We start from the raw sequence: 16,626 nt of genomic DNA on the forward strand, positions 1-16,626 counted from the left end.
TAATTGACATAAAAATAGAAATATTTAAATCAACATGATTCACAGAGTTAACAATAATTTTATTTAACCAACAGAAATAATTAAATTCCTTCAAATGCAACAATTCCCAATCCATCAATTAAATTCACAAGCTGCAATTAAAATAGCAAAGTATCGTATAATTATTATTATTATTAGGCATGATTTCTGCAGAGGTCGTATGGCCCGATCCAGAGTGTCGTGTACACTGCCGAGGAACATGTGGCGCAATCCATATATGCATCTATACTGCCAAGGCATTCGGGCTGCTCTACAAGAAAGGAAGACATTTTCTTATGTACCTTCGGAATGGGGGTTTATTTATTATATGATTAATTTGAGAGGATGAAAAATTTCTTTTAACAATTAATTAATTTAAACAGAAAATTAAGTATATGAGATTTCCATTTTTTAATATCTTTCCCTAACAATTCATAATATATTTCTAATAATTTAATTAAATAAGGAATACAATTTATACACGTAATTCATGATTTGAGTCCTAAACTACCCGAACTTCTGCATAAATAGTATCTACGCACGGACTCTCGTACCCCTCGTGCGTACGTAGCCCCCGCAATTAGCAACAATTATTAATTTTATCACATATGCGGTAAATTCCACCTCACAAGATTAGACAAGAGACTTACCTTGTCTCAAGGTTCAACCTTCCGATCAAAATATCATGTAAAACCTCAATTCGGTGCCGAACAATCCGAAACTATCCAAAAGTTCGGATTCAAAAATTCGAAATTCACCTATTAAATAAATTATTGTCACGACCCAAAATTTAATTATGGTCATGATGGCCCCTATCGTGTTACAAGGCAAGCCTACTTCCCAAAATATTACTACTAAACCGATTATAAGAATTTCATAAAACATTTTAATTTTTAAATTTTTCATAAACTAAATCAACTCTAAATATAATATAGAAAAATATGGAAACGAGCCCCAAACATCGGGGTGTCACTATGTCATGAGCATCTAAAACTATGAACTAAGATATATAAATTGTCTAACTGTCCGAAAGAAGAAATTATAAGAGGAGTAATAAGGTCCTGCAGACGCTAACAACTACCTTGCAGTATCCAAAGATAGCTGACCTGAACTCAACCATCGCTGCCTTCTAACTCACCCAGATCTGCACATAAAGTACATGGTGTAGTATGAGTACAGCTGACTCAGTAGTAACAGAAATAACTAAGGAACTAAGCAGTAGTAACGAGCTAAGCAAAATAATCCAATTATTATTTCCACAATTAAGTACAAACAAGAGTAGACATGTAATTTCATAAATCAGTAAGACTATAAGGAAAATTAACAGGTAAATGCAGCAACAACAAAAGTAAATGCAACCTCACAGCAATGTCACTCCATCACTCAACACTCGCACTCAATACTCAACGCTCAACACTCTGCACTCACTGGGGGTGTGTACAAACTCCGGAGGGGCTCCCAAAGCCCAAGCACTAAGCACGAACAACTCACGTGCCATCATATCAATACCTGGATCTGCATGGTCAACTCACGTGCTATGTGGACAACTTACGCGCTATGGTATCAATACCTGGACCCGCACTGTCAACTCACGTGATACGCGGACAACTCATGCGCTATGGGATTAATATCCTCAAAACCAGGCCCTCAGCCTCACTCAATCATGTACCTCACTAGCCCCACCATCATCAACAAATAAGGGAACACATCCCACATCAAGTATCACAGCATATTAGCAAATAATAAAGACTAAGGTAAACATGTACAATAATTTCTATGACTGAGTACATATAATATGAGCATGAATAAAGCCTAAGCATGATCTCTAACATGAAGGCAGACAAGTTAAACAACAAGTAACTACGTAAACACAGATAATGGCCATGAGACCTCACGGGACGGACCAAGTATTAATCCCTCGCGGTGCAAACCCACACACCCATCACCTAGAGTGGGTATCACCTCCAAACAATCACGTGATATCAAATCTCCGGGTTTATACCCTCTAAGCGAGAGTTAAAACTATTACTTACCTTAACAGCGTACAATCCTACTTCAGGATTCCCTTGTCTCTGGACTCGGTCTCTAAAAGCTTCAAATCTAAACCATAATCAGATTATTACCATCAACATAGGCTTACGAATCTAATTCCACAATAAAAACTATAAAATATGCCTCTGAAACCGGCCAAAACCCGGCTCCCGGGCCAACATCTCAAAATCAGTCAAAAATTATAGAATAATAAACCTTGTCATCTCCCGGTCTAACCATTTAAAATTCATCAAAATCGGACTCCGTTTGGTCCCTCAAATCCTCACTTAAACTCTCCAAAACTCAAATCCTAACTTCCTCAATTTCACTTTGAAATCATCAATCAAATCCCAAAAACGAAGATGGATTTATGAAATATAACCAAAACCGAGTAGAGAACACTTACCCCAATACCTATGGTGAAAATCGCCTCCATAATCGCCCAAATTCGAGCTCCCCAACTCAAAATATGACCAAATGAACAAACCCTTGTTTTATATATTTTTCTACCAGATATTTTGCCTCGTTTCTCATGACAAATTATCCCAACACTCCTCTTTTATGCCTCCAATGGATTCCTTGTGAAATTCTAGTCAAGTTAGGCTTTTGAATCACTCAATTTGACCTTATAATGAAGGAGATATGTAGGTTTTAATACTTGCAAATCGTGCAGATTTTTAAATAATTGTCAATGGTAATTTGATAATTAATCTGAAAAATCTGGCAACCTAATTCTTAGTAAAATGACCATAAAATCCTCATACGATGTCCAAATGCGATGATTCATTTTGCTACGGGTCCGCAATTACGATAAGGATCTAATGCTTCAATCAAAAAGTAAATCGGAGCTCATTTGTTCAATATGATATCATTTATGCTTGAAGAAACTGCATCGAAGCATAAAAAACGAGCGCAACACAACCCAAACCTATCTGAAATTCACCCGAGGTCCTCGGAACCACAACCAATAATTCTAGCAAGTCATATATCACTATCCGAACTTAGTCGAACCTTCGGAACACCCAAAACAACACAAAACACCAAATCAACCTCGGATTCAAGCCTAAGAACTTTTAAACTTTCAACTTTCGCCAATTCAAGCCTAATTCTACCACGGACCTCCAAATTACATTCCGGACACACTCCTAAGTCTAAAATCACCCAACGAAGCTAATCGAATCATAAAAATCCATATCCGAATTAACTAATCGAATCATAAAAATCCATATCCGAATTCGTTTACTCATAAGTCAACTTCCGGTTGACCTTTCTAACTAAGAGAGTAAGTTTTTCACTCCAAAACTACTCCGGACCCAAACCTACCAACTCGATACAACTCAACACCGCTGAACAACACATAAAGAAGCAGGAATGGTGAAATAGGGCTATAACTCTCGGAACGACTGGCCTGGTCGTTACATCATCCCCCTCTTAAACAAACGTTCGTCCTCGAATGTGCCAAGAGTTGTTCTCAAAACCATCAAGAACTCTCTCCGAACCCCAATGACACAAAACCAATCCGTCAGGACTGAATCCTTCTAACTCAACCAAGCTAGGTAGACCACCAAAAATCCAAGGACATTGCCACAAAACACTTGTAGAACTCATTACCTCATACACACCCAAAGAACTAATCATACCCATTACCATGCCGATCCAACCTACTATCAAGATGTCATATCTATCCGAGTTCCTTCTGAATTACCTTCAAAATGATACTTTGCCCTGCCATAACACCACAATCCTTAACCCAGACTCACCACACGAGACCCAAGCATAAAACCACACCGCCCTAAGGCTCATAAGCCGCTGAATACTCTCTTATATATCCCCAAAAGTACCACAAGCACGCGCTAACATAATCAACACCTCAGTGCTCAAGCTACAGTCAAAACCCAGCCTCATGTCCTCCAGAATGACCCGACATCAACACACAGAAATCACATCTCGCACCTCATCCAGGAAATCACAAGCCATCGATGCACAACTGATACCGAGCGCCCATGTGCGCATACGAATGCGTGGAAGGAATTCAAAGAGTTACACTTCAAGTTGAATCAATACCGCACGAAAAGAATTCAAGAATGTTAAATTTTTCTAAAGGTTCTTCAACCTCTCGAAGATAAGTACAGATGTCTCCATACCGATCTGCAAGACTCTACTAAACCCGCTCATGACTCATGAGACCTATGTAACCTAGGCTCTGATACCAACTTGTCACGACCCAAAATCTAACCATGGTCGTGATGGCGCCTATCGTGTTATAAGACAAGCCTACTTCCCAAAATATTACTACTAAACTGATTATAAGAATTTAATAAAATATTTCAACATTTAAATTTTTCATAAACTAAATCAACTCTAAATATAATATAGAAAATTATGGAAACGAGCCCCAAACATCGGGGTGTCACTAAGTCATGAGAATCTAAAACTATGAACTAAGATATATAAGCTGTCTAACTGTCCAAAAGAAGAAATGATAAGAGGAGTAACAAGGTCCTGCGGACTCTAACAGCTACCTTGCAGTCTCCAAAGATAGCCGGCCTGAACTCAACGATCGCCGCCTTCTAACTCACCTGGATCTGCACATAAAGAGTAGGGTGTAGTATGAGTACAACTGACTCAGTAGTAATAGAAATAACTAAGGAACTGAGCAGTAGTAACGAGCTAAGCAGAATAATCCAATTATTATTTCCACAATTAAGTACAAACAGGAGTAGATAGGTAATTTCATAAATCAGTAAGACTACAAGGAAAATTAACAGGTAAATGCAGCAACAACAAAAGTAAATGCAACCTCACAGCAATGTCACTCCATCACTCAGCACTCATACTCAGCACTCAACGCTCAACACTCTGCGCTCACTGGGGGTGTGTACAGACTCCGGAGGGCCTCCCAAAGCCCAGGCGCTAAGCACAGACAACTCATGTGCAATCATATCAATACCTGGATCACACAGTCAACTCACGTGCTATGCGGACAACTCATGCGCTATGGTATCAATACCTGGACCCGCACGGTCAACTCATGTGCTACGCGGATAACTCACGCGTTGTGGTATTAATATCCTCACAACCAGGCCCTCGGCCTCACTCAATCATGTACCTCACTAGCCTCACCATCATCAACAAATAAGGGAACACAACCCAAATCAAGTATCACAACATATTAGCAAATAATAGAGACTGAGGTAAACATGAACAATAATTTCTATGACTGAGTACAAATAATGTGAGCATGAATAAAGCCTAAGCATGATGTCTAGCATGAAGGCAGACAAGTTCAACAACAAGTAACTACATAAACACAGATGATGGCCATGAGGCCTCACGGGACGGACCAAGTCTCAATCCCTCACGGTGCAAACCCACACGCCTATCACCTAGCATGGGTATCACTTCCAAACAATCATGTGATATCAAATCTCCAGGTTTATACCCTCAAAGCCATAGTTAAAGTTGTTACTTACCTTAACAACATAAAATCCTACTCCGGGATGCCTCGTCTCTGGACTCGGTCTCCAAAAGATCCAAATATAACCATAATCAGATTAATACCATCAACATAGGCTAACAAATCGAATTCCACAATAAAAACTACAAAATATGCCAAAAATCCGAAACCGGCCAAAACTCGAGCCCCGGGCACATGTCTCGAAATCAGTCAAAAATGACAGAATAATAAATCTCGTCCTCTCTCGAGTCTAACCATATAAAATTCATCAAAATCGGACTCCGTTTGGTCCCTCAAATCCTCATTTAAACTCTCCAAAACTCAAACACTAACTCCCTCAATTTCACTTTGAAATCATCAATCAAATCCCAAAAACGAAGATGGATACCCCAATCCCTATGGTGAAAATTGCATCCACAATCGCCCCAATCCGAGCTCCCCAGCTCAAAATATGACCGAATGAACAAACACTTATTTTATATATATTTATGCCAGATATTCTGCCTCTTTTCTCGTGCCAAATGATCCCAAAATTCACTTTTTATGCCTCCAATGGATTCCTTGTAAAATTCTAGTCAAGTTAGACTTTTGAATCACTCAATTTGACCTTATAATGAAGGAGATATGTAGGTTTTAATATTTGCAAATCGTACAGATTTTTAAATAACCGTCAGTGGCAATTTCGTAATTAATCTGAAAAATCTCGCAACCTAATTCTTAGTAAAATGATCATAAAATCCTCATACGATGTCCAAATGCGATGATTCTTTTTTATACGAGTCCATAATTACGATACGGATCTAATGCTTCAATCAAAAAATAAATCGGAGCTCATTATTTCAATATGATATCATTTATGCTTGAAAAACCTGCGTCGACACATAAGAAAAACGAGCGCTACACAACCCAAACCTATCTGAAACTCACCCGAGGCACTCGGGACCTCAACCAATAATTTCAACAAGTCGTATATCACTACCCGAACTTAGTCGAACCTTCGGAACACCCAAAACAATACCAAAACACCAAATCAAACTCGGATTCAAGCCTAAGAACTTCTAAACTTCCAACTTTCGCCAATTCAAGCCTAATTCTACCACGAACCTCCAAATTATATTCCGTACACACTCCTAGGTCTAAAATTATCCAACGAAGCTAATCGAATCATAAAAATCCACATCAGAATTCGTTTACTCATAAGTCAACTTCCGGTTGACTTTTCTAACTTAACTTTCTAACTAAGAGACTAAGTGTTCATTTCACTCCAAAACTACTCCTGACCCAAACCTACCAACTCGATACAACTCAACACCATTGAACAACACATAAAAAAGCAGGAATGGGGAAACATGGTTTTAATTCTCGGAATGACTGGCCGGTTTGTTACAATTACCCTTATCCAAAATGGTAAAAATCCTAAAATTTACCTCGGGCCCACGTGCCCGGATTTCGGAAATTTTCGGAGGGAATCGTTACCCATAATCTCAAGAACTCAAATATATAATTTATTCTCAATTCCATGTCCCAATTTCATGGTAAAAATCCAAAATACCAAGTTTTAGGTCTTTCTTCAAACTCTCAAATTTCTACTAGTTTTCATATCTAAATCCATATATAAACCTTGTATTTAGCTTGCAATAGGTGGGAATCACTTACCTTGATATAGATGATGAAGATGGATCTCCAAAATCACTCCAATACTGGCTCCCATGGAGGAAATAAAGTGCAAATGAGCCAAAACCTCGATTTTGTAAAGAATACTGCCCAAGTCTTTCCCCTTCGCGATCGCGGAAATCCACTCGCGATCGCGAGGGCCAAATCAACAGCTGCCTAAAAGTTTCTCTTCGCGAACGCGATGCCCAGAACGCGATCACATTGCTCATCCCCTTCCTTTTTCGCGATCGCGAACACCTCTATGTAATCGCATAGAACAACCTTCAACAAATGGGCCAGCCCCATTAACACAGCGCGTTCGCAATAGCCCCGACGCGAACTCGAATAACCTCCAGCTCGACCCTCCGCGAACGCGAACCATTATACGTGATCTGATGTTGGGCATATTTCGATATGTGTTGATGTTACTTTACCCATGTTTTAACCGCTTTTTGATGCTATTTGATCCTTAAAATGCCCAACATGGTTTAATTATTGGTTTTATGACTAATTGAGTTGTGTGTGATGAATTAGGGTGTTTGGAGTGCAAACATATTAAGAAAATGTGCTCTAGGTAGAGGAAGAGGGGTTGGATGCGTCGCATCCAATCTAGATAAAAAACAAATCAGATTTCGAGCACCCTTAGCAGTGAAGTTTGCCTATCGCGTCCACATCGCGTCCAACCAATTTCAGAGAAAACATGGTGGATGCGTCGCATCCTCCTTCGCAGGCAAAGCTAAGAAATGGAGGACGAGGTGGATGCGTTGCATCCACCCTAGCATCAATTCCTGAAGCCGATTTCGACTAGGAATAGGGGAACTTTGGCCCACGACTTTTGTACACAATATATAAGCAAAAAATGCCTCTTTTAGGGCATCTAACACACGTGGAAGAGAGAAAGAAGCCACGAAAAAGCCGGAGAACCACAGAATTCATCTTGAGTTCTTATGTTTCCTTCATTTATTGATTATTATGCACTCTTGTGAATTATTTGATGATTGCATGAACATGAGTGGCTAAGAACCCTGTTATTCTAGGGTTATGGGTGATACATGAATGTTGATGTTTGAAGTTTAATTTGACAAAGTTGATTTTATCATATTGAGTTGTTTATTTAATTCTGTTCTTAATTAATTTGCTGAGTAGCTAACAATGAATTACAATCTACGAATCTAGAGTTGAACTCGAAAGTGGAAATTGTAGATTGCATATAGAATTAAATAGAGCAAGTTCTTGAACCCGGGCGTTGGGGAACGAATTTTCAATTAGGATAGAAATATACCTAATTGTCTTGCTCGGTTGAAATACAGGAAGTGTAAATGCATTCTTGTAATCTTAACTCCATAGACATATAGGCATTAAGTTAGCTTGAACAGGCGAATAAGAAGTCGACAGATTCTTATGAGTAATATCAACCCTGTCAATCAACAACCTAGATAAATCAATTAGTCATTTTAAGTCAAGAACGCAACATGATTGTGAGTTAACCCGTAACCCTGGAATATCCTTCTCTATTGATTGTTATCCGAAATTGCTTAACTATTTTGGTTGATAACTAGTTATTTCATTATTTTATAATTTTTAGGTATTAAATTAGTAAATTATCTATTTTGTGAGAAATCTTTTGAATCAATAAGGCATTTGAGTTAGAATCAGTCGAAAGTTAATCATAGGTCTTCGTGGGAACGATACTTTACTCATTACTCTATTACTTGACGACCAGGTATACTTGCGTGAGTGTGCGTTTGGACCCCAACAAGTTTTTGGCGCCGTTGCCGGGGACTTAGAAATTAGCTACTTGACTGAGTTAAGCTTTTATTACTTATTTGTTCAAGTTTTAATTTTCAGTTTGCCTTGTTTGTGTTAACGCAGGCTCTTCTCTTGAATGCGGAGGAGTAGAAGTGCAAACAACCTACTTCCTTTTGATCCAGAAATTGAACGAACACTTCATAGAGTGAGAAAGGAAGTCGAAGCTAGAACGAGAATAGAAAGAGAGTTGGACATCGTAGTTCAACCATAGCCGATAGAGATGGCAGGTAATGAAGAGCGTCCGGTGATAGAAGCCGCAAGGCCCAATCTTGCTAATATGACTCAGGCTATCGTGAAGCCTGATATCACGGGGCATTTTGAACTCAAACAGTACATGGTACAGCTGATTCAGTCCACAGGGCAATATGTGGGTCTATCTCATGAAGACCCGCAAAGGCACATTCAGAACTTTTTGGAAATTACGGACACTTACAATTATCCGAATGTTTCCAAGGACTATGTCAGGTTGACACTATTTCCCTTTTCATTGTTGGGGGAAGCTAAGGAATGGTTGCAAAAGGAGCCCGCGAACTCAATCCACACTTGGGATGATTTAGCAAGGAAATTCCTAATCAAGTTTTTCCCCACTAAGAAGACAAAATCGCTGAGGAGCCAAATTCTTGGGTTCCAACAACGGGATGGCGAGACACTTCGTCAAGCTTGGGAAAGATACAAGAAGCTACTCAGAGACTGCCCACATCATTGTCAGACTGATGAGGTTTTGGGTCACACTTTTGTTGATGGGCTAGACGAGGCATCAAAGATGAATCTTGATTCAGCTTGTGGGGGTAGTTGCATGGCGAGGCCGTATAGTGAAATACAACTCTTGCTAAATAACTTCACTGCTAATGACCATAATTGGCAAGGAGATGGGGACGCAAGAAGAGTAATTAAACAGAAGGCAGCTGGGGTGATTGAGCTTGATGACTTCTCAGCCATGAGAGCAGATATTGCAAAGCTGGCAAATCAGATGAACAGAATGACAATGCAACAAACACAACAGATGCAACATGTACAGCAAATGTCTATTTGCTGCGAACTATGTGGTGACAGTCATATGAGTGACATGTGCCCCACGAATCCTGAATCTATATACTATGTGGGGCAACAAAACAGAGGTCCGATGAATCAGCATGCACAATATGGGAACACTTACAATCTAAATTGGAGGAATCATCCTAAATTCTCATGGGGCGGAAATCAACAGAATCAGAATCAGTATAGGCCTCAAGGAAATTTCAATCAACCTCAGAAGCCACCCCAACAAACAGAAGAGAGTACGAATGACTTGCTAAAAAAGTTGTTACTTGACAATCAACAGCTCAGGACCGATTTCAGAAATCTTGAGAGGCAAATGGGGCAGTTGGCAGCAAATCAAAATACTAGACCTGCAGGCTCTCTTCCCAGTGATACAGAGAAGAACCCTCAAGTTAATGCAGTTACACTCAGAAACGGGAGAGAACTAGAGGAAGTGCCAAAGAAGAGAAAGGACAAACCTATACCTGAGGGGGAGCTGACCCCCAAGGCAATACACGAGTCAAAGAAAAATGATGCAAGTTTAGAGTAAATGGAGGCTGCAAGGCCACCACCACCTTTCCCCCAGAGATTGCAGAAAAAGAATGACGATCGCATGTTCAACAAATTTCTCTCTATGTTGAGTCAGGTTCAATTAAATATTCCATTAGTAGATGTACTTCGTGAAATTCCAAAGTATGCTAAGTACATAAAAGATATAGTGGCTCACAAGAGGAAATTGACTGAGTTCGAGATAGTTGCACTTACTGAGGAGTGCACTTCAAGGGTCCAAAACAAGCTTCCTCAAAAGCTTAAGGATCCTGGCAGCTTCACCATTCCAGTGCGAATCGGTAATATTGATGTGGGTCGTGCTCTTTGTGATTTAGGTGCAAGCATAAATCTGATGCCATTGTCTTTGTTTAAGCAATTGGGTCTGGGAGCTCCAAGACCAACCACTGTGATGTTGCAATTAGCTGATAGGTCCATAGCCTACCCTGAAGGAGTGATTGAAGATGTGCTGCTGCAAATTGGGAAATTTATCTTCCCAGCTGACTTCATTATTCTAGATTTTGAGGCTGATGAACAAGTTCCAATCATATTGGGACGACCTCTCTTGGCTACTGGTGATGCAATAATTAAAGTGAGAGAAGGGAAAATGATTATGAGGGTGGACAACGAGGAAGCAGTCTTCAATGTCTACAAAGCAATCCAACTTCCCCGCCACTATGAGGAGCTCTCTATGATATCTGTTGTGGAGGTGGATGAGCAACTTCTTGACACGAGTGTATATCTAGACGACTCTCTAGAAAAAGCAATCATGTTGTTTGATAGTATTGATGATTGATGATGAGGTTGAGGAGATGATGCATATCCTAGATGCATCATGTGCTTACATGCAAGGAATACACCCGTTTGAGCCCCTGAATAGGCCAAGTGGCCCTCCTCCAAAGCCGTCAATTGAAGAAGCCCCAAAATTGGAGCTTAAACCCCTACCCCCTCACCTTCAATATGTTTATTTGGGTAGTTCTGATACTTTACCTGTTATTGTTTCTTCTCTCTTGTCTAAATTGCAGGAAGAAAAGTTATTGAGGGTGCTATGTGAGCACAAGCAAGCAATTGGCTGGACAATGTCTGATATTAAAGGCATTAGTCCAGCTTTCTGCATGCATAAAATCCTCATGGAGGACGGACACAATCCAAGTGTAGAGCAACAACGCCGACTAAATCCAATCATGAAAGAGGTGGTAAGAAAAGAAGTGATTAAGTGGCTTGATGCAGGTATTGTATTTCCAATCTCTGATAGCAAATGGGTAAGCCCCGTTCAATGTGTGCCGAAGAAAGGGGGATGACTGTAGTAGTTAATGAAAATAATGACTTAATTCCTACAAGAACTGTCACTGGATGGAGAATTTGCATAGATTATAGAAAATTGAACAATGCCACCCGGAAAGACCACTTTCCCCTCCCCTTTATTGACCAAATGCTTGATAGGTTAGCTGGCCAGGAATATTACTATTTCCTGGATGGTTATTCGGGGTATAATCAAATTGCTATAGCCCCAGAGGACCAAGAGAAAACTACATTTACATGTCCTTATGGCACGTATGCATTCAAGAGGATGCCCTTCGGTCTTTGTAATGCACCTGCGACTTTTCAAAGGTGTATGATGGCTATTTTTACTGACATGGTTGAAAGATTTGTAGAAGTATTCATGGATGATTTTTCTGTGTTTGGATGTTCTTTTGATGATTGTTTAATGAACCTTGATAAAGTGCTTGCTAGGTGTGAAGAGACGAACTTGGTGCTAAACTGGGAAAAATGCCATTTCATGGTACGTGAAGGTATAGTTTTGGGGCACAAGTTGTCCCAAAGTGGTTTGCAGGTGGACAAAGCGAAGGTGGAGGCGATTGAAAAATTGCCCCCACCGACATCCGTCAAAGGCATTCGCAGTTTCTTGGGCCATGCAGGCTTTTATCGTCGTTTTATTAAAGATTTTTCGAAAATTTCTTCTCCTTTGTGCAGGCTTCTTGAGAAAGATGTGCCCTTCAAGTTTGATGATGCTTGTCTGAGAGCATTTGAGGAGCTGAAGGGAAGGTTGGTGACTGTACCAATTATCATTGGCCCAGATTGGGCGCAATCATTTAAGTTGATGTGCGATGCAAGTGACATAGCAATCGGAGCTGTTTTGGGGCAAAGGAGGGATAAAATCTTTCACTCCATTTATTATGCGAGCAAAACTATGAATCCAGCTCAGATGAATTATACAGTTACTGAAAAGGAGTTGCTTGCAGTGGTGTGGGCGTTTGACAAGTTCAGATCCTATCTAGTGGGAACCAAAGTCATCGTTTACACAGATCATTCAGCTATCAGATACTTGTTTGAAAAGAAAGACGCCAAGCCGAGGCTGATTCGTTGGGTCCTCCTCTTGCAAGAATTTGACTTAGAGATCCGAGATCGAAAAGGGACAGAAAATCAAGTGGCTGATCACTTGTCCAGATTAGAAAGTCGGAACCATATAGCTGAAGGAGGGTCAATCAAAGAAATATTTCCTGATGAGCAGTTATTAGCAGTCACTTCAGGTGAAGCCCCATGGTATGCAGATTATGTGAATTTTATTGCAAGTGGGGTGACGCCACTACAATTGACATCTGACAATAGAAGAAGATTCTTACATGATGTGAGGCTCTACATGTGGGATGAGCCATTCTTATATAGGCAGTGCACAGATCAGTTGGTGCGAAGGTGTGTTCCTGAGGAAGAGATGAATGCTATACTGCATGACTGCCATGCTTTGCCATATGGAGGTCATCACGGCAGGGATAGAACCGCCCAAAAAGTGCTACAATCAGGTTTCTATTGGCCAAAATTGTTTAAGGATGCACATGCTTTTGTTAAAAATTGTGATAGATGCCAAAGAACCGGAACTATCACGAGGAAGCACGAGATGCCCTTGCAAAATATTCTGGTAGTAGAGCTTTTTGATGTTTGGGGGATTGATTTCATGGGACCGTTCCCATATTCTAATGGGCACAGGTACATCTTAGTGGGGGTCGACTATGTTTCTAAGTGGTTGGAAGCCATTGCTCTTCCTACTAATGACGCAAAGGTAGTGGTAAGCTTTGTAAAGAAGCACATCTTCACACGTTTTGGGACGCCAAGAGTGTTGATAAGCGACGGGGGAACTCACTTTTGTAACAAATTGCTGAATAATGTTCTTGCAAAGTATGGAGTTAAGCATAAGGTTTCCATGGCCTATCATCCCCAAACGAGTGGTCAAGTAGAAGTTTCCAACAGAGAGGTAAAGCAGATTTTGGAGAAAACAGTAAGTGGGAATAGAAAGGATTGGGCCGGAAAGTTGGATTATGCATTATGGGCATATCGCACTGCATACAAGACCCCCATAGGTACTTCTCCATACATGTTGGTTTATGGGAAGGCGTTCCACTTGCCTGTTGAGCTTGAACACAATGCCTACTGGGCGATTAAAAAGCTAAATATGGAGATGGACTTGGCCGGTGAGAAGAGATTGCTACAACTCAACGAGCTTGATGAATTTCGATTGCATGCGTATGAAAATGCCAAATTGTATAAAGAAAAGACAAAGAGGTGGCATGATAAGCATATCCAACATCGTGAGTTTGAGCCAGTTCAAGAGGTTCTCTTGTTTAATTCGAGGCTAAAGCTTTTTCCCGGAAAGCTTAAATCTCGATGGTCGGGTCCGTTTGAAGTGGTTAGTGTGAAACCTCATGGGGCGGTAGAATTACGTGATATGAGTTCCAAATCGACATTCATGGTAAATGGCCAGAGAGTAAAACACTATTGGGGTGGTGACATTGCACGTCACAAGACCTCGATGGATTTGGTGGAGGCGTGAAGAACATGTTGCGTCGTGCCGCGACGTTAAATCAGGTGCTTCTTGGGAGGCCACCCAAGTCCTGTATTTAGGAATTAGATCTTGTATGTATATATATAAAAAAAAAATCGATATGGGAAAACAGGGTGGATGCGTCGCATCCCCCTCAGCATAAAAAATTTGAAGGACCAATTGCTCAAGGCAGTGAAGTCTGCCTATCGCGTCCACATCGCGTCCAATCAATTTCAGAGAAAACGGGGTGGATGCGTCGCGTCCTAGCTCGCACGCACAGGTACTGAGGCTGGAAAATGGCAGCAACGAGTAAACAGTCCAAGCAACAAGACAAAGATGATAACATGCAACCACCCAAAAAGCCTACCGGAAAGGCAACGTGTGCTTCAAATCCACAGAAAAAAAGGAAGCGGACTGATAAAGAAAAGGAACTGCAAAATAGGCAGTTAATTGATGATTCAGAGCAAGAAGAGGAGGAACCATTAGTCAGGAGGATAGTGACGAAGGGTATTACAACTACATCATTAAATCCACGAAGCAAAGGGATAGAGATAATAGAACCTGTGATATACCAGAGAAAAGCCTCCAAACAGAGTGATCCGACTGATAAAGGAAAGCAGAAGATTACTGCAGAATCTGAGTCTGAGTCCAATTCGGATAATGACCTTCTACATGTCGACATGAGTGATGAAGATGAGGGTGAACCAATAGACCGAGCTGCTTGGGAGAAGAACTTTGTCAATGAAAAGGCATTCCGAGCTTATAATAAGATACTGGGTTCAAAGAAATACATTCCAGAAAAGCCGATCAACATCGGAACACTCAAGAAAAAGTACCCAGATTTTCTAAAATCAATTCGAGAGATGCAACAATGGGGACCTATCTTGAATGGTCACGGCAAAGCCAACCTCACTATCGTTAGAGAGCTTTACGCCAATTGGCGTCATTCCAAGGGCAGCATTATGAGAGTACGGGGGTGGATATTAATGTCTCAGCTGAAGCTCTGAATAACTTCTTAGGGGTGCCACACACACTAACAGATAGGTTTGACTCCATATGCACAGCACCGGATTATGCACACATTCGGTCGGTCCTATGCCCTACCCGGAAGGATGCAAATTGGAAGCATGGGAGTATGGAGTACCATTCTCTGGCCAAGGAATTCATGAGTGCGTTAGCACGAGTGGCTCTTAATTTCATATACAACTGCCTGATGCCATGCCAACACAAAACTGATGTCCCTCGTCACCGCGCACTAGTATTGTATGCTTTATTGGAGGGGATACCGCTCAACTTAGGAGCCATCATGCATAACCAAATGCAGTGCACCAGGATGAATTACAAGTGGAGGCTGTTCTTTGCAAATACCCTATCGGCTTTCTTGACATAGATGGGAGTACTATGGGACAAGGAGAATGACGACATTGAGGCTAAAGCTCCAGAACCATATGATGTTACTCATGTTCTAGAGCCGAACAAGGGAAGGTCTTCTAAGCTCACCATTCAACAGTTGTTTAAGCAGATGCAAGCAGATATGCAAGAGAACAGGGCTGAGTTGATAGCGACTCGTGTCGAGTTGAGTGCCACCAGGGATGAGTTGAGTCAGACTCGTGCGGATCTAAGCCGAGTTCAGACTGAGCAGGCCACGATGATGAGGGAGGTATCATTACTCTTCCGTGCTCTGGTTCAACGTGCAGATATAGACATCTCACAACTGCTTGCATCGTCCACTGCTGGACCATCCACTTCTGCTTCTCCTGTAGTTCCCGAGGCCCCACATACCATGCCTGCTGAGGCCGATGTCCCACCTACTACAAACTCAGCTTCCGTTAGTGATGATAGGACTGTGACAGCTCCCCATATGCGTGAGGATGCTATTGCCAGGCCGGAGGGGGTCTTAATGAATGCCTTGGATGCTGATGCTCTTCCACAGACTGCGGATGCGCCTTCCACCTTGACTTGAGGGGAGTTTGTTATCATCCTACTTTACACTATTTGTGTGCATTGGGGGCAAAGCACGGTTTTAAATGTGGGGTGGGGGTTATCTTTATGCTTGTGGATGAATGAAATTAACTGTTACAATTTTTGTTGATTTTGATACTGTTGAGGGCTGTAATATTCACTGGATTAATGGTCTTTAATAGTTAGTAAATGTCATCTATATGGAGTAACTCTCAGTTCATTGTTATGTGTAGTCGTAGAAAATAAAGGACTTTTCCCGACGACGGACTACCTAGACAGTTCTCTCGAGGGATTAAGGTCCTTAGAAAAACACAAA

At 41.0% G+C, this 16,626-nt stretch overlaps 1 protein-coding gene across 1 annotated transcript; it reads left to right on the plus strand.

The window, feature by feature from the left end:
* Positions 1-6,845: 6,845 nt before the first annotated feature.
* Positions 6,846-14,357, plus strand: LOC138899722 (uncharacterized). Its single transcript, XM_070186413.1, has 6 exons — positions 6,846-6,884; positions 11,557-11,685; positions 12,366-12,577; positions 13,517-13,595; positions 13,707-13,998; positions 14,077-14,357. The coding sequence occupies exons 1-6, from the start codon at positions 6,846-6,848 to the stop codon at positions 14,355-14,357; spliced, it is 1,032 nt and encodes a 343-aa protein (XP_070042514.1).
* Positions 14,358-16,626: the final 2,269 nt, after the last annotated feature.

Source organism: Nicotiana tomentosiformis, chromosome 10 (assembly GCF_000390325.3).
Source record: "Nicotiana tomentosiformis chromosome 10, ASM39032v3, whole genome shotgun sequence".
Lineage (NCBI taxonomy): Eukaryota > Viridiplantae > Streptophyta > Magnoliopsida > Solanales > Solanaceae > Nicotiana > Nicotiana tomentosiformis.